Raw genomic sequence first — 19,439 nt, 5'->3', positions numbered from 1 at the left:
AAACGCGATTTTAAAATTGCAGTGACAACTTTCAGAAGGAAAAAGCAATCATTGTGAGCATGATCGGAAAAAATAAATAAAGTTAAACCAAGCGTGTTCGAACACAATTCAACGGGTGTCTTTGTGGTTGGCGCGAAATTGTCTAAAAACACGATGAAAAATTAAACTCCCAGGCAAGAAGGCCGCTCGAAATTTTCTACCTCGATAAAAAATTTGAAGACAAAAAACACTTTTTTTTATTTCAACACCAAGTTTTCGAGTTTCATCAAAACAAATCATCAGTTCAAATAGCAACACTGCAGTTTTTCGATTGTGACGTCACATCACAAGTAGGACTCCATCTTGTGGCGCCGCTGGTTCGACGACGTCACGGCCCGGTCGTAGTCCGGCGGCTCCTGGCCCTTCCTGCTTTTGAGGTTGCGGTTTGCGACGTCGTCGTCGTCGCGGAGGGTGTGCCTCCTCCTCACTGAAGAGGGAGCGTCGCGCCCCTGAGGGTCCTCGCACGACTTCTGGCGGTGGAGGTTCCGGCGGAACTGCTGCGCCTTGCTGAAGACGTTCTCCTCCGACGCGCACCTCTCCCTCACCCCCTTCTCTCTGCCGCCGTCCAGCGGTCGCCCCCGCTGAGCCTTCTGGTGCGTCCTCAGCTTCCGCCGCGCGTCCCTCTTCTCCTCGTACATCTCCTGCGACGTCATGAACGCCAGGTTCCGGTTCAAGTTGGTTTCGGGTCGGGGGTTTTTGTCGTCGGGCCGCGACGCGTTTGTGTCGTCATAGTAAACGTTGGAAGGCCGGTTGTTGTTGTTGTTCTGGGTCACCTTGGCGAGGACGAAGGGAAGTATGTGGGGCGAGTGGTAGGAGGACTGCGCCTTATGCGCCGCCTGCTCCACGTTGAACCTCCTGTTGCGCGGGTCGTTGCAGTACTTGACGTCCTTCAGGTACTTCACCTGGTACTTCGCCACGCTGCTCCCCTGCTGCAGCGACGCCGTCGACTCTTTTCTCCTCTGCTGGCTCGTTGTCGCCGCGTCCTGGTTCGGGGGATTTTTCTTGAACTTTTCCAGCCTCTGCACGATGTGCTCCCGCTGCTTGCGGTTCAGGTTGGGCGTCCTGACGAAGTTGTTGTGCCGCTGGTGTGACGTCACAACGCCGTCGTGCGACCTCCTGGCGCGAGTGCACGCGGCGATCGAGTTCCTCGTCCTGGCGGGCAGCTGCGCCGACAGTCTCGGTTCGGGGAGTTTTTTGCACTGCTCCCGCTCCAGCTCCCGCAGCCGCGACTCCTCCTCCTTCTTCTGCTCCTCCGCCGCCTTCTCCTTCTCTCGCCTCTCCTTGAGCTTCTGCTCGAGCTGCTTGAAGCCGTACGACTCCTCGTCGTCGGTGTCCTCCTCGGTGGTGGTGTGCGGCGTCTTCCTGATGATGTCCTTCAGGTGGCGGAACACGTCCCTGGAGAAGGACGTGCCGGAGGAGGAGTTGTCCTTCAGCATGTCCGATGAAGAGTTCGACTTCATCGATTCGCTCGCCGTTTCTGTTGGAAAAAGTTCTTAGAGTTATGTAACATTCAGGTATATATGTGTATATCTTTATAACAAGAGTCACTTTTGCACTGCTAAACCCAAATTTAACCTTATGTATCATACTTTTATCTTATGAACTTTTAAGTAAATTTATATTATATATATATATATTTATGTATAATCAGTATTACTTTTGCACGGATAAACCTTAAATGTCAACTCTGTGCCCCTAATATAGAGTTAAACCCAAGCCCCTTTTACGTTGCCTTATAACTAGTGATGTACCGGACTCACTATCCGGGTCCGGCCGGATATTGCCATTTTTGTCTGATATCCGGATCCGGCCGGACTCTAATTTGAAAAAAAAAGTCCGGATCCGGTTCCGGCCGGATTCTAATTTGAAAAAAAAGTCCGGATCCGGGTCCGGCCGGATCCTAACAGAGATCCGGCCGGACCCGGATCTAGTTAGTAAAAAAGAGCATACTGAAAAGTATTTTTTCAAAAACAAACCCTGTGTAAATTAATAAGAGTCTTTTTCGTCAGTCAAAATTAAACACCTACCGTGATTGGCTCATTTTGTACACGTTACTAATTTACATTTGTTTACATTTAAACTATGAAATAAACATTTCATGAAATGCAACTCTTTAGATATGTTGTAAAATAGAAAACTTTGGAATGAATACTTGCATTAATTATTGTTTAAAGTTGGGCTCAGAGAATATTTAGAGTTAATACGGTTGAATGTACGAGCCAATGAGAATCATATGACGAAATGTTTCAAACTAAATACTGATGCAACAAAACATCAGAACATGACAGGTAGTTTATGTATAAGCAGTTAGTTAGTTTGGTATGCAGCTTGAAGCAACAAAATATCTTGAACTTTTTTGTGAATGCTTATTGTAAGTAGTGTTTTGTTTTAAAAGTGAATATTTTAACTGGTGTTTAATTGTTTAAATATTTAAGCCAGGTTTATAGTTTAATAGTTTATTAAAAAATTTACAGTTTCTTCTTTACTAAAAGTTTTATTAAATTTTTAGTTTATTGTTTTAAGTCTTTTGATATAGATTTAAAAAGCTTTCAGTTTTTAAAGTGTTACCAAAGTAATTAATAATTTTGTATATGCTAGTATTTATTGTTGTGTTTTATATAAAAGATTCATCACTCAAAACTGTCGTGTCTGATTATAGAAAATAGTCTCAGTTAGAATTTAGTATTTGTTAGAAATTAATTAAATAAGGTAGGATTTAATTATGATGGGTAGTACTAATAAGTTAAGTGTACCACAATCAGTCCACAACTTTACTACCAAATTGTCAATCTTTGCTAGCTGTTCTACTGATTATTAGATTAAAGTAATTTTTTCAGTTTTTAAAAACCTCATTCTGACTCAGGCTTGTTTATACTCACTCTAGCTAGTTTTATTTTAAACACAGGCAACCCTGCTAGTTTGAAAATTTTTGGGAATTTTAGAAAGTCTTGGACTGCCTCAGGCTAGTTAAGTTTTTTATAAAAACTCAGGCTAGTTTTCTATTAAATTTTGAATGAGTTTGAGCTAAACCAGTTTTCAATATTTGGTAATTTTATAGTGTATTTTGTTCAAGAACTTGATTTCAGATTTTTAATTGTAAATAACACCTAAATTTGTAAGCCTTGTGGCTAGCTGTTCTACTTATTATTAGATTAAAGTTCTTTTTTTTCAGTTTTTAAAAACCTCATTCTGACTCAGGCTAGTTTATACTAGTGATGTACCGGACTCACTATCCGGGTCCGGCCGGATATTGCCATTTTCGTCTGATATCCGGATCCGGCCGGATTCTAATTTGAAAAAAAAGTCCGGATCCGGTTCCAGCCGGATTCTAATTTGAAAAAAAAAAGTCCAGGTCCGGTTCCGGCCGGATTCTAATTTGAAAAAAAAGTCCGGGTCCGGTACATCACTACTTATAACATAAAAATAAAAGGTTGATGTAGGTTTAGACTTTAAACTTCAAAAACACCGTTTCGAGAAAAACAAAGATAAGTTAACAAATGATACCAAAGGTTGAGGACACTATACTGTGAGGAAAAAATCATAGTTTTTGATAAAAAATAATTAAGTTCATCCCTATAAAACTGAAAGGCTGCAAAATTTACAGGGTTATGTCAAAGTAGTAAAGTTCTCAGCCCAACTTTTAAAAAAATGCCAAAGATTAGGGACAAAAACAGAGCAGATCCAAAAAGATCAAATAAAACGTTTCCACCTCACCAAAGCTAGCTTACTGAATCAGATTATAAGAATGTCTATTAAGGAATGAGTGTAGTAGTTTAAAAGAGGCAAAAATGAAACTGATTATTACAACGGAAAATTCAAGTCGACTTTTTTTTTACTCTGTCCAATTCTTGGTTAAGTCAACATCGGAGTTAACAAAATGCTAACAGTTACTATACCGGATGAGCGTAGAAAACTTTGTTTGTTTTATGTTAATAATTTCACGCTCGAGTGAACAAAACGATGCCTAATAACAAGCATGCTCGCCACCCTGCAGCTCAACATTTTAGCCCCTTGACCCAATAACTATAAAAGTTTCAAGTGCTACCTCACTTTGTATTAATCACCAACTTAAATCACTAACCACTAACATAACGAGACATGCTGTGCAAAATTTACATGCTTTTTTCTGTCAGTTGTTTAAGTTTGATGCACAAAGTAGGTATGTTATAAAACATTAAATATACTAATCGATTATTTAAACTCATATCTTAAAGCCTATAATACAAAATTAATTATCAAGGTAAAGTTATTAAGATTCTTTTATTTGTTTTTAATTATTATTTTTTTAAACTATATGTCTTATTTACATCAAAACTAAATAATACCTTCTTGTTTTTTGTTCAGATGCTGCACGTTGTCCAGCAGAAGTTGAAGATTTTTGTTGTCTTCCGACGGTGACGTAATAATGGGCTGTATTTCGTTTGCTACGTCATAATTGTCGAGCCCGTTTTCCTCAGAAGCGGAACGGGAAATTGGCGCGAAAAACCACTGACTCTAAAAAAATAAAAAGGTTTTAAAACTAAGTTTTATAATATTTTAAATTTGATCGAATTTATAAAATAGTTTATACTAAGCAGAGTTTTCCTGCATAAATTCTAATTTGTCTATTTTAGTTGTTATTACTAATTATTATGACTAGTTGTTATTAGTTATCAAATTATAAAAAAAATTCAAAAAATGTATTAATTATTGGGTAATAAATAATATATGCAAATAAATAAAACTTTGATATCGAATTCAATTTGGTGTGGCAAAGTATATAAAACATTTAAAAATGCTTCTTTTTATGTACTAAATATGCTTATTTAGAAAAAAAACAATTTTACAAATGGCTTGATACAAGTATTTGTGATGTACATCAAATGAAATATTCAAGCACAATAAAATTTAAAGCAAAAACTTGTTAACATAAAAAAAAGTCAAACTTTAAAAGCCGAATAAGTTTTTTTTGTTATCAAAAATTTTTATTATGCTAAAAGCAAGGCATAAAACTAAATAAAACTCAAAATAAAATGCAAAGCTAGTCGTAAAATAAACATAAAACACCCTGAATAGATAGCGCATACTGAAATGATAGAAAGTACAAATAAAATTTAGTTGAAATACAACATTCAAAAACAAATAAGGAGCAGCATGAGTTTGAAAGGCAAAAGAAAAAAAAAACATAAAATTTTAATTTCAAATAATTCTCAACATGCATGATTTGTACAACTAATTCTTTTTGCTTTATGATGTAACATTCAAGTTTTGTATGACGTAACAATGAACCTTTTATCTTCGTCAAAGACGCGGAAGGCTGTCGTTTTTCTGACGATTTGTGTTCATTTCTTTTTGTCGTGAACTCCTCGTTTTTAGATAACAAAAAAATAATAACTAAACAACTTCTCGGGTTTTACAGTTTATTGCACAGTAAAATATTTTGAAGCGATGAGAAAATAAAGAGAAAGTTTTCACTGCTTTTCGGTTCGAGTGAACGTCATCAAATGAAGAAAAGTGAAAAGGAATCTTAAAAAACTAAAGAGAAATGCAGTTCAACAAGTGAAAAGATTAAAGTTTAAGGAAAAAAAAGAGAGTATTGCAAGGAAACATTAAAAAATCTTCGTTGTAAAAATACAGCAAATTGAATCTAGTAGCAGCATTTAGGTGGTGAAAATTAAAAAAATAAATATAAAAATAAAAATAAAATTTATTTTTGTTGAAACGCTGGTATCTCCTCGTGTTCACCAGTAAAAAAGTAATTCCCCTAAATAATAATTTTGTGTGTTTGATGACAGTAACAATTAAAATATTATTGAATTAAGCTGGAGTAGAAAAAATTATAAATGTTTTACTAGAAATAATTGAATACTGATAATCAAATTTATTCAGTTTTCGGAAAATATTGAGGTGAATGTTAAATTAATAAGTTTTAGACTTATTAATTTAATAATAAATACTTCTTAAATAAACTAAATTTATATAAATTTATATAAACTAAATTTTTAAAATGTACCACAAATTACAATAAAAATCCTGCTTAGAAATGGTAAGTTTTTATAAGACTTTGAAAATTGTATATCTACAAAAATATAAATTCCAAAAAATTACAAACAACATTACTCATCAGTTTCATTGTAAAACAAGTGTTCAACCAACTCATGTTATAACAAATAATATGCTCATCAGAACGTAGTCTTTAAACATAGATATAACAAGAACTACAAGTAAAATTTACAATTTTCTGAAAACCGTTAAAGTTAGCCAAGTTACTAAGTAGCACTGGTAAGTATTATTATATAAAATGTTTCAATATTTAAGTAATAATACATTGCAAATCAACTATTCTATTTATTACCAGGTTTAAATGGCAAAAAGTTCCTTGTCAATAGGTAACTCCCTGTCTGGTAGTAAACAAAACAGCTTTTTCGCACTTGTATCAATTCTTAAGTTTTTTACCAAGTAATATGAGCAATTTTTATAGTCAACATAAATAATTATTAGTTTATATTTTTTAAATGTAACAAACTAACATTGGTCAGTATGGCTTCGATAATTTTGCACTGTTCGCTCATGTCCCCTATCATGACAGCCACGTTTTCCGGTTCCTTCCTGACCAGGGTCGGTCCGAACATTATCGCCAAGTTCTTTACGTTCATCTGTGTATTTAATTAATTTTAATATTTTTGAACTATTTATCACTCCGACTAAAGTTGGTCCGAACATTATCGCCATGTTCTTTACTTTCATCTGCGTATTTAATTAATTCTAATATTTTTTATTTATTTATCACTCCGACTAAAGTTGGTCCGAACATTATCGCCATGTTCTTTACTTTCATCTGCGTATTTAATTAATTCTAATATTTTTTATTTATTTATCACTCCGACTAAAGTTGGTCCGAACATTATCGCCATGTTCTTTACTTTCATCTGCGTATTTAATTAATTCTAATATTTTTTATTTATTTATCACTCCGACTAAAGTTGGTCCGAACATTATCGCCAAGTTCTTTACGTTCATCTGTGTATTTAATTAATTTAAAATCAGCAAATATTTTTTTTAGGCTAATACCAACATTGAATAAAGGCAGTACAACTATCGCCGTGTTTTTTTACTTTCATCTGTTAATAAAATAACTATAATGTAATATATATTTGAGTTTACAAAATTAATAATCGAAACAACAGCTCTAAGTGAGTCTTTTAAACTTTGTTTTAAACAATAAATACAAATTAAACTGCTTACTTTGTTTTAAATACCTTTTTTTAACACAACAACATAAAAACTGTTGGGAACTTAAACAACAGATCAATTAAAAAAAAACATTTAGTAAACATTTATACAGCAAATGTTTGGGAACAGAAACTTTTATTTATAACTATTTCCTAATTGTTTGTAGAAAAGAGTTGTTGAAAATAAATTCGTGGCTGATTCATTTGCAATACTAGAACGTTTAATTGGCATATTAAAGTTTACAAGGCCTTACAAGAAACACGAATATTTGAAGAATTTATTTGGAAAATTGAATAAAACAAAACTTTAAAAGTATTTAAAAGCGCTTGCACAACAGTTATGAAACAGTTATAAAAGTTTGATGTAAAATATAAAAAGGTGAGTCATTGAAAATCACTTTTCAATAAAGCTTACCGTTTAGTAGAGTCAAAGGCAATAATTTTTTCTACGTATATTCTACAAAAAAAAACCACTGGTAGTTATGAGTAAGCATAAGTTATAAAAATAAATCAGAAAATATTTACTCATTCACCACGCTACATTCTTGAATTTTATATCTAATTTTAAGTTTGGGTGATATGAAAAAAAATATTATGTCAAACAGCTTTTGATGTTTATAAACCTTCCCACCATATTGCATTAATTTATCTATATAACTCAAATTACTTAATTTAAAAAATGTTCTCACATTATCACGTAAATACACATATACATATACTGATCAAAATTAAATCGAAGTTGTGTTAAACTCACAAATTACTTAATTTTACTATGCTGATCCGTTCTTGTAATGAAACTAAATAAAAATAAAACAGGGTTGCCACTCTTTGAGTCAAAAAAATTTCCCCTGAGTAACCTTAAACTTCCCTGAGTTTCCCTGAGTTTTTTTTTTAAATCCTTAAAATTTTTATTATTAACAAAAAATTACAATGTTAATTTTAAGAATTTCGAAGAACTAGCCACAAGGCTAAAAAATTTCTAAATAAACACAAATAAATAAATAAAATTAACTTTTTCTAACAAAATATTGAAACTGGATTAACTAAATCTCATTCTAGATATAGAAAAAAATTTCCCTGAGATTTTTTACAAATCTAATAATTTCCCTGAAATTTTTAGAAAAAACCAAAGCTGCCCTGAGTTGCCCTGAGCTAAAAAAAAAGAATCAAACTTCCCTGAGATATTCTATAACTTGAAAATTCCCTGAGTGTGTGGCAACCCTGTAAAAACACTAATTTAAATATTCCAAACCCACCATATTATCCTGCTGTTAAAATCCTGCTAGTTAAAAAAAATGAATCAAACTTCCTGAGTTTCCCGAGGGTGGCAACCCTGAATAAAAATAAAAATACTAATTTAAATATTCAAACCCACCATATTGTCCTGCTGATTGTCGGCGATTTTTCTCAGGTGGCGCACGAGGAACTTGAGCGTCTCGTAGTGCGGGGCTGGCAGCAGGTGAACGTGCCTCCTCAGGTCTTCCAGCCTCTTCATCTCGTCCTTCTCGTCCCGCGACGCCGCGATGAACTTCTCGTACAGTTCTGTTTGAATATTGAATTTGTATAAAAACAAGAGAACTTCTCGTACAGTTCTGTTTGAATATTGAATTTGTATAAAAACAAGAGAACTTCTCGTACAATTCTGTTCGAATATTGAATTTGTATAAAAACAAGAGAACTTCTCGTACAATTCTGTTCGAATATTGAATTTGTATAAAAACAAGAGAACTTCTCGTACAATTCTGTTCGAATATTGAATTTGTATAAAAACAAGAGAACTTCTCGTACAATTCTGTTCGAATATTGAATTTGTATAAAAACAAGAGAACTTCTCGTACAATTCTGTTCGAATATTGAATATTGGTAAACATGTTAAGTATGAACTTCTTGTATGATTCTGTGTGATATTGAATTTGTATAAAAACAAGAGAACTTCTAGTACAACTCTGTGTGATATTGATGGTGTAAGAAATAACTGTCATTGTGAACTTTTATAATTCTGTTTGAGTAAAAACTATCACGAACTTTTCGTATAATTGTTTGAATAACTATTAGTAAGAGCTTGTTTGTAACCATGTTTGCAATTAAATATGTGTAAAAACAATTAAATCTAATCAGATACTAAACAAATAAAATATGTGATTTTTCCACTCTGTATGAAGTACTTCTGACTTCTTCGTTAAATTAGTGTTGGAAATTAAATATGCAATTTAATATGTGTAAAAACAAGAAAATCTTATTAGATATTTAGCAAATACTAAACAGATAGTAAAACTTTGTTGTAAAATCCTGTTTGAATTAACTATTGGTAAATATATATATAGTATGAATCTGTTGTTTAATTGTGTTTGTAATTAAATTAGTATAATAATAAGAGAATTTCTCGTATAATTCTGTGTGATATTAAAGGTGTAAGTAAAAACTGTTATTGTGAACTTGTATAACTCTACTTGAGTAAAAACTATCATGAACTTTTCGTATAATTTTGTTTGAATAATTATTAGTAAGAATTTGTATGTAATCATGTTTGTAATTAAATATAAGTAAAACAAAGAAATCTAATTAGACATTTATCAAATAAAATATGTGATTTTTCCACTCTGTATGAAGTATTTCTGACTTCTTTGTTAAATTACTGTTAAACTATACTTTTTTTACAAAACTTATTCCAGGCACTTTCTAAGATCAACAATTGGAAGCTCAAAAAAGTTAAATTTTCTGAAAGTTGAAACACTCTTATAACTTTTAACTTATTTACTTTCTTTCTAGTGCTTTCTAAAAGTCTTGCTAAAGTTTAAAAAGATTAACTTTTTTGAAAACTGAACTATATCAATAGTTTCTGAAACTTTTATAATTTTTAATTTATTTATTCAAATAACCCTTCAGAGCAACCGACCGTTGGTGAACAGGGGATCCAGCAAGTTCCTGAAGTACTGCTTGAGCAGCGAGGACACGCAGTTCAGCTCGGTATTGAACTTGGGGTCGTCCGGGTCGGTCAGGCACTCCACGCCCCTCGCGTTTATCTCCTCCTGCAGTTGCTTGGTAACGCTGCTGTTGCCCGGCACCCGGTAGATCCCCTTCGTTTTCAGCCCCTTCTCCTCGACGATGTTGCAGCAGATTTCGACCAGGTACGGCACCATCTGTTGAATGAAAAAAAATTAATTTAATTTAATTAAAACCAGGTATAAAAATATGTAAATTTTTTTATTTAGTAATTTATTGAGAAGAAAAAAGCATACTGTTTGTTGGAAATTAAAAAATCATATTTTATAAACTCTATTTAATTTAAAATCAACTAAAACGACAGAAACATGAAAAAAGAAAAGCATTGGTCACTCTATTGTAAAATTATCGTTGTTAAAGTTTTTAGAAAATTAAATAATATTAAGGTGTTTGTTGAGAAACTGATATTTAATGCATTAGTTATTACACGTTTATTGCAGTTAGATATAATGAAAGAAAACTTATTTTTAACAACAACTTTATACACATTTATACAAACTAATTGAATAACATAGGTAATTATAAACTGTAGATGACATTAAATTATGTATGTTTTTACAACTATTGAATTATATACAAATACAATTGATATGCTAAAGTTATGCACTGTATTTTAAACTGTCCATAACCCACATTTTTTATTTAATTTTTTTTTTCATTTTCATAAAGATTATAATTTAAAGATTACGACTCACGGGACTATCTGAAGATGTGTCCCAAGCTTTACATTTAGTACAAAAAAGAAATATGCTTTCAAATATGTTTTTATAATTTTTTAAACATGTAAGAATAAAAAGACCTTTAAATAAAACTGCACATGGTTGTTGGAAGTAGCTGGTATTATCATAAAAGGAAAATTAACAAAAACAAGATAAATCAGAAGCTTGAATGTGTAAATCAAAAGTTTCACATTATAAAATCTCACAGGTATATTTCGTGAGGCTTGTATGTGTTCCAAATAAAATATTTACTTATTTTAAATAAACAATAAAACTCTAACAGGGTTATTAGGCAAGGCTTGTATATATTCAGATATAATTCAAAAGTTGATAAAAAATTTCAATAAAAAAACCAAGAGGGTTATTTAGTGAGTATATATTACATTTGTAATAAATGTATATAATATATTGTCTATAATATGTAATAAATGTATGTAATGTACTAATTTTTTAATTAGTAAAATAAAAAATGAAAATCTAACAGGATTACTAGGAGAGGCTTGTATACCTTCAGATATAATTCAAAAATTTAATAAAAATTTTTAATAAAACTCTAACAGGATTATTAGAAGAGGCTTGTATATATTCAGACAAAATACAAGTTTTTACTAAAAAATAAAATTAAAAACTAACAGGGTTATTATGTGATGCTTGAATATCTTCCAGGTATAATATAAAAATTTAATAAAAGATTTCAATAAAAATCTAACAGGATTATTAGGAGATGCTTGTAGTGCATATAACATATTGTATATATCATAATAAAACAAATGTATACAATCTATTAATTTTTTAAAAACTAAAAAATTCAACAATAAACTAACAGGATTATTAGGAGAGGCTTGTATATCTTCAAGGTGTGATCCGAACGCCTGGAGAGCACTGTTGCCGCTCACTGCCCCCTGACCGAACTTCTTCGCGATCCGGTTGACCGAACCTCGCCATTTGAACCTTCGCGATCCGTCCACTGAAATAATTAAATTTCAAAAAAACGTTTTTTTTTCAGATTTGAATCAAATAAAGTGTGATTTTTTGTTGATAATTAATGCACTTCGTTTCCCATCTTGGTAATGAATTTACTTATTTTTTAAATTCAGTCCAGGACACAGTTAGAAACTATAACATGATTTATTTTGTATAAAATTATTTTTAGTTATTAAAAAAAATATGTTTAAAAAAATGCACTTATTTATAGAAAGTCAAAATTCATTAAAAAAAAGTTTGACTTTAAATCTCAATAAATAAAAAGCTATCAAACATAAAAGAAGAAGCAAGCTGTTATGATATTTAAAATTGAATTTATAATGCTTGGTTAGTTGTGTGTAAGAAACTACATTGATCAAAACAATACACTTACTACTTTTTTTACATATCAAAATATACAAACAAAAACTTTTATAAACAAAGTAAGCAAAAAAAACTTAATCAACTTAATATCTGAATATAAAACTTAGTTTTAAAAGTTTTTAAAATTTTTTTTAAATTTTTGAAGAAATAAAAGTTTACGAATAAAATTTATGTAACAAACTTACTTTTAATAAACTTTCATAAAACTTAGCTTGGTAAAGTATAAATAAAAATTTAACCAATTACAAATTAGTACATTACGCGTAAAACAATAAATTCGTACATACATGTCATAATGATTAATATTATTTCTATGACCAGATATTTTCAAAGTTTTAATTAGTTAGTAAAAAGTTTTTTTTATTTTTATTTGTTGCATGTTTTAAATTTGAAATTAAAAAAAATATCATTGTATTATAGATGTTTTGCATACATACAATTAAATAATTTTATATTACAAAAACATTATATATAATAACATAAACATAAATTCGGTTTAAAACATTTAAAACAACTAAAAGCTAAATAAATAAAAAAGTCAAAACTGGCTAACTATAGTTCTGATTGCTCAAACACTTAATTCATGTTAAACTGATTGTTTAGGAAAATAGAAAATAAACAGCTGTTTACTTACAAGCAATTATAAAAGTTTATATTACTAATAGATTGTACAGCAAAAAACTTGAAATGTTACTTAAAAAAAGTTTGAACACGATGTAGTTAAAAAAACAAAAATACATATAACTCAAACTCCATAACTAAACCAATTATAAAAACACAAGTAAAAAAAAACCTAATTCATAACTAATAAACAAACCATCTTTGCTGGGCGGATTAAATGATTGTCTTGACGGTTTGGGAGACCTTTTCTTTTGATTCACATTCTTTTTCTCAGACTTCGCACTTGAAAAGAAAAAGTTATTTAAAACAAATAAAACTCAATAAAACGTTTTAAAAAATAGTAGAACTTTTTTGTTTATTTTAATGACAGTAAAACTAATTATTTTAGGTTGTTCTTACAAAAAAATTACCATCGAAAACACGACATTATGTCAAAAGCTTTTTTTTAGTAAGCAGTAATGACATCAGGTCAGTAACGATTTTGCTTATTATTACTACATTTATTAATAGTTTAAACTGTATTTAAGATATATCGAATACTGGATGTGTGGTTAGTACAATTATTTAAAAAAAAGGGGTACACTTTTTAAAACAGTATTTTGAAGAACACTTTAGTCTCATAATTTGTTAATTAAATCAACCAATTAAACTACTCATTGCCCTAAATGTATAATTTTCTTGGCAAAATATGCTTATATTAGCTTATTTTGTGGCAAGTAAACTCAGGCAAACAATCAATAAGCAACAATTTAATTGTAATAATAAATGACTTTTTATTAACAATTTTTCAATCAGATAATTTTTATTTTTTATAAAACCTTGTATCAACACGTGGGGGCATGGGAATTGTGTTTTTGAAATTATCCGGGTCGATCACGGGGCCCGAAATCACCACGGAGGGCTTCGTCGCCATGCCGACCACCCCGCCACTAGTGTCGCCATTTTCCAACGCGCCCCTGTTCTTCTGCTTCTTCGCTTTGGTGCTTCCCCGTTTTTTTACCACTTGCGGCGAGTTTTTAGGGGAATTTTTCGCGGAAGTGTCTTTGTACAAGGCCCTTATGGTCCGCTGTATCCGGTCGGCCATCCTGTTTCTATTGACAACGACCACGGGTTGCTCATTCGGGGACTTTTGGCTATCGTCCAGCAGCCTCTGCAGCATTTTCTCCTGATCTGCGATTGGCGATGCTCCGTTACGCTTGGGTGAGTTTGGATCGAAAATTGGCGGCGAAATGTTAAAGACCATCCCCCTCCTTCTGTTGTTGCCATGGCCACCACCCGACGTCGGGGACTTGTTGCGCCTGACGACGGGCTTGGGGCTCAGCCTCATATCCGCCAGGTTGGTGGTCGACGAAGTTTTGCTGTTAACACTCGGAGGCGCTCTCGTGCTGTAAACTAATGAATGCGAATCTGACAAGGACCTGGTCACTTGGGATTTGGAGATTATTTCGGAGTGGGAGTAGGCTGCCGACGACGCCCTCTTGACGGGCGACTGCTGGTTGCTGGGGAACTGCTGCTTGTTGCTAAGGAACGAGAACTGGTCGGTGACCACTTTGGTGCCCTTTTGTTGTTGTGGCGTGGGGTCCGGGTAAGTTACCAGTTTTCGAGGCATCTTTGTTTGTTTTCTCTCAATTTTCTTTTGTTTTTTTTCAAGTATTTTAATTTATTGTATACAAAGTATATTTTTCTAACAACTGATGATTAAAAAAGTTACAAATATTTAGTTTAAGTCTTTAACTATACTCGAAACTTAAAACATTTTTGTTTCCTTATAATATAAAAAAAATTTATAAGTTGCTGTAAATTATGTATATATATATATAGTATTTAATATATCTACTGTATTTCTAATTAAGCTAATGTGAAACCTCTGTTTATAAAAACTATAGCATAGCTGTTTTATCTGAACTTGAAACAAATTACTCTTTTTATTAAAATAAAAATAAAAACTACAACATTTAACACAAACTTTAAATAAAATTACAACAGAAAAAGCTGACATCAAAATATATACTTTACTTGATGAAAAAAAATCTCAAAACAAATCATTTTTAATTTTCAAAGCTTTTCATTTGTAAAGCTTATTCTTTTAACAGCTGTATAACAAGATATAAGTCATTAAGAAAAGTTAAAGAAGGTAGAAACTAATCAAAACAGATTATAAGTAATTAAACATTATCTATAATCTGCTGAGTTTATATTACAATAAACTCTGCTAAAAATAAAAAGCATAAATAAAACCTGTAAAAAAGTAATTAACTGATACTTATTAACAAAACTAAAACAAAAAACTTTCAAATAAATAACCAAAAAAACTTGAACTTAAAAACTCTTTGATATAAAATTTAAAGTCACAAACAAATTGCTTTTCACTTCTGCACTTTTCTACTAGCATTTTGTGTGATGCATAACAGGAAACTATGACGTCACAGTAGCAGCGAAATGCGCACTTCATATGCACAGCTATCTAGCAGGAGAAAGTGGTTGTGTGTGAATTCACACATTTTTCCAAAAGGGGATTTGATTTATCTAATCTTACATATTTATAATATTTTATATTAAATAAAAACAATATTTATTATTTTATTAAATCAATACTTATTTATTACTTAATCAGTTCAGATGTTCATACAACTTAAATAGTAATTGTTTATGAGTTTTTACAAGTTTTAATGACTGGGAACCGTGTGAAAAGTATGGGATTTAAAATAATATATCTAATTTGTCTGTTCTTAATGTGCTTTACAACACTTTACCTTAATTAATTAAATATTTTTAAAAAATAATTTCACCTTGCTGTTTTTATACTAAAAGCAATTGTTCACGATGAGAATTTAAGCCAACAAACTAAAGTGTATAAACATAGAAAAACTTATGTAATATTTTTTTTTAATGTTGTACTGTATTCAAAAATAAGAGCACTGTTTCAAAATAAAGCAAATGCTTAACTAAAGTTATTTTTTTATAAAAAGCATAGCTTCTTTTTCATAACGAGAATTTTATCAAATACGTGATACTAAATTTAGGTGAGTGAATCACAAAAATTCAATTGGTGATGTAACTCAATGTTAAGTTAATAAATTCCTCAAGTTGTGATATTTTTGTTATGTAACTTTTTAAAAATGGTTCTGTGACACATTAAGCAAGCATTTAAGATAAAGTTAAGCAATTATTAAATTTAAAACTATTTAAGCCACCCTTAAATGTAACAATAGTATTTATTATTATTTCTTTTCACTAAATGATGACTATTTATAAACAGGTTTATAAAATATAATTGGTTGTAAAAAAATTGCATATTATTGTTTCTTTTAATTAAAAAACTAAAGCTTCGATTGAACTCTCAGTTTTAAAAGTGTTCTGATTTTTTATTTATGGACATGTCTCTTTGGAACAAATAAAGCAGAGTTTATATTTGGTAAAAAGTTGTTGATACATGATAAAAGTTATTCTTTTTATCCAAGAATCATTTTTTCATCAACTTATCTAACAGAACTCACTGGCTGAAATTTTCCAATTCTTTTTTCTTCTTGAGAATAAGTTCCTCATTAACGTTAATGCTTCCATCATTTTTCTTCCCGCTTTGTTCTTTTATTGACTGGATCCAACTCTTCATGTCATTTGCACTCAGTGCCTATTGAAATAATATATTAAATTTAATGTTAAACTAAATAAAATTTATGGTTAAAGTGAAAAAAAGTGTGTAAGTGATACTTATTTCAGCTTAAAATTAACTTGATCCTTTTTACTTCAGTTGCAGTTTTTTTTTCAAAGCAAAAAATAATCATTTTAGGATTAACAAGCACTCGGGTATTTTTAATTTAATTTATTTTATTCATGTTAAATATGTGTATAAAGCAGTTGAGAAATATCTAAAGCTTGTAGAAACTAAACACTTATAAATTAAACAAATGACATTAAAGTTAAGTATATAGAAGTGTAATTGACAAAGTATATTTAATATAATTAAACTGTTTAAAAAACTATATATAACCATTTTCAGCATATATTGAGCGAACAGTTTTATGTAAATATATATAAGAATTGATTAAAAAAAAATTCAATCAAACTACTTTTTTTGCTATGTTCACTACTCAAAGTGTGTTGGTTTTAATTTAAATTTATAGCTTGTTCAGAATTTAAACTTACTAGTTTATTTTAGTGTGAAACTTTATTTTTTAGTATTTAGATCTTGTTTCAGTTTGAGAGTGCTAATAATACAAGGTTTATTAGGTAAAAATTGAGGAAAATATGGCTTATTTTTTGCTTAGCTGGTAAAAACTAGGCAAATAGCTTTAGTTTTTTGCATACTTATATTATTATATTCTAAAGAAATCAAATGTTTTAAACATAATTGTATCAAAAATTTTTCCTAATATTCATTTATATAAAAAAGTTCAAATTTTCAAAAGTAAGCTGTTTTTTTAGTTTTTTTTTTCACTTAAATACATTCCTTACTTTTAAAACATGTTGAGTAAGAGTAATGAAAATAAAAACTGTAGCAAGGGAGTTATATTTCGTTTTTTTTTTTACTTATACATTTCTACTGAAATTCTATACAAGCTCACAGCTCATAAACTACAGACAGTACCTCATAAACTTAATTAGCATAAATACTTTGCGGTTAGGTGAATTTGAATATATAATCAACACATGGCTGAACACATATGAATCAAACTGAATATTTTAAAACCTGTGGATTGAGCCTAAAGCTAGGATGAAAAAATCAACTTACATTATCTTGTAAACACTTTTCAAAAACTTAATGTAAATTGATATGCACCGTACAAGCTTTATTTATTTAGGAAGATTTATCTTAATACACAAAAAAAATATGGCTTATTTTTTGCTTGGCAGGTAAAAACTAGTCAAAGAGCATTAGATTTTTGTATACTTATATTATTATATTCTAAGACATAAAACGTTTTAAACATATCTGTTTCGAATATTTTTCCTAATAAACATTTATAACATAGTTTAAAAACAAAATATGTATTTTTATAACAAATATGCAACCAACTTGTAACAGATACGCATTTAGTTCTTTTAATTCACAAATTTTAAGAACAAACAAAACTATATAAGAAAGAAAATTATATGGAAAAACAAAAAAAAATCTAAAAAAGCAAAATTGAATTACAATGAACAACCAACTTGAAAAAACTAGAAAAAAAGAATGAAAAGTAAATTTAAGGAGTAAATTTTAATATAAAATAAATAAAAACCAACTTGAAAGAGGTACTCGCAACCGTTGAACGTGTTCAACTTGAATACGTTCATCCGCTTCGAATATCCGAACTTGATGTCGGTTAAGCACCCGATCAGGTTGACCGGTTTCGCGCCCTCCATCACCAGGTGGCGCGGTTTCGGCAAATGCTCGCCGCCGATTGGTTTAGATTTGGAAGCGCGCCCCTTAGCGGTTGGATCTTGAGTGAAGTGGACCATCAGGTCATTGTTCTGAAGGTTTTGTTTAAATTTAATTGGTTGTAAATTTTTTATCAAATTTTAACTGTATATTAAAAGAAAAATCAAGTTACTTAGGTCGGTATTATTTTATTTAATACTTTTACTAATCAATTGAAAATACTTTATCACTACTCAACTTATTTTATCAAACCACTATTCTGGTAGACGGAAAAAAAACATTTCCAACTAATAATTACTGAACTTGAATTTTACAACACTATGTAAAAAAATATATAAAATACGTGAAAATATATATGGTAACGATTGGAAATAACTTAACTGTAAAATTTATGATGGTTTTTAAATTTATAAATCTGGTAATTAGCATAAAATTTATATTGTTATTGCTGAAAATAGATCAATTGTAAAACTAACATTAGATTTATACAATATTATTGAAATTATTTTAAATTCTTACACTATTAAAAAATAATAATAAATAGTTTACTAACATCAGATTTGTACAAGAACATGAAATGGTTTTGCAGTCTGCACCAAACTAATTTCCATGATTTTTGTTGGTGAGTTCGTTTGCCTTTGTCAATTGAAGCTATCTGTTTATGAGTATAAGAATTTTTATTTTGTGGAAATAAAAATATATCAAGTAAAAACTTAATCAGTTCATAACTACAAACTTAAATTAATATTGCTTGATGATGTATGTTGAAATAAAAGAGTGAAATCGAGTTTAATTATTTATATATAAAAAGAATAAAAAATAGAGAACAAAATCAGAAAACCGTTGAAATACAAATTTATTTTCTTAAAATTAAATATTCTAAATATAAGCATGCAAAGCAAAAACGTTTTAAAATATATATTTAATTATGAAATTTTTTAAACTACCTTGTAACACATATACTGTTCCTTGTATACATCAGCAGTAAACACGGGAGTCTTTTCTACTGAATCGTTTTTTTCATTCGCATTTTCCACTACTTTGCTCACTTCGTTCTAAAATATGCAAGTTTAAAACTATCAAAATTATCTAAGAAAGTCAAGTGACAGGTTTGTGTACAAATTTAATTACTTTAAT

At 30.3% G+C, this 19,439-nt stretch overlaps 1 protein-coding gene across 3 annotated transcripts in view; it reads right to left on the bottom strand.

The window, feature by feature from the left end:
* LOC145835589 (uncharacterized) overlaps positions 1-19,439 on the bottom strand; it is a 45,834-nt gene continuing 26,395 nt past the window's right edge. For all 3 annotated transcript variants that reach the window (XM_082943255.1, XM_082943256.1, XM_082943257.1), the window contains exons 19-29: positions 19,250-19,357; positions 18,856-18,957; positions 18,167-18,394; positions 16,438-16,571; positions 13,137-13,222; positions 11,797-11,939; positions 10,147-10,390; positions 8,626-8,792; positions 6,549-6,674; positions 4,365-4,533; positions 1-1,516 (exon numbers count right to left, since the gene is read on the bottom strand). In XM_082943255.1, coding sequence (XP_082799381.1) covers positions 324-1,516; positions 4,365-4,533; positions 6,549-6,674; positions 8,626-8,792; positions 10,147-10,390; positions 11,797-11,939; positions 13,137-13,222; positions 16,438-16,571; positions 18,167-18,394; positions 18,856-18,957; positions 19,250-19,357 — 2,700 coding nt within the window. In that variant the 3' untranslated portion in view covers positions 1-323. The remainder of the gene's footprint in view (positions 1,517-4,364; positions 4,534-6,548; positions 6,675-8,625; positions 8,793-10,146; positions 10,391-11,796; positions 11,940-13,136; positions 13,223-16,437; positions 16,572-18,166; positions 18,395-18,855; positions 18,958-19,249; positions 19,358-19,439) is intronic.

Source organism: Thalia democratica, chromosome 5 (assembly GCF_965202585.1).
Source record: "Thalia democratica chromosome 5, ktThaDemo2.hap1.1, whole genome shotgun sequence".
NCBI lineage: Eukaryota > Metazoa > Chordata > Thaliacea > Salpida > Salpidae > Thalia > Thalia democratica.
Note: the sequence above shows the minus strand (reverse complement) of the source record. Positions and strands in the feature narration are given on the sequence as shown.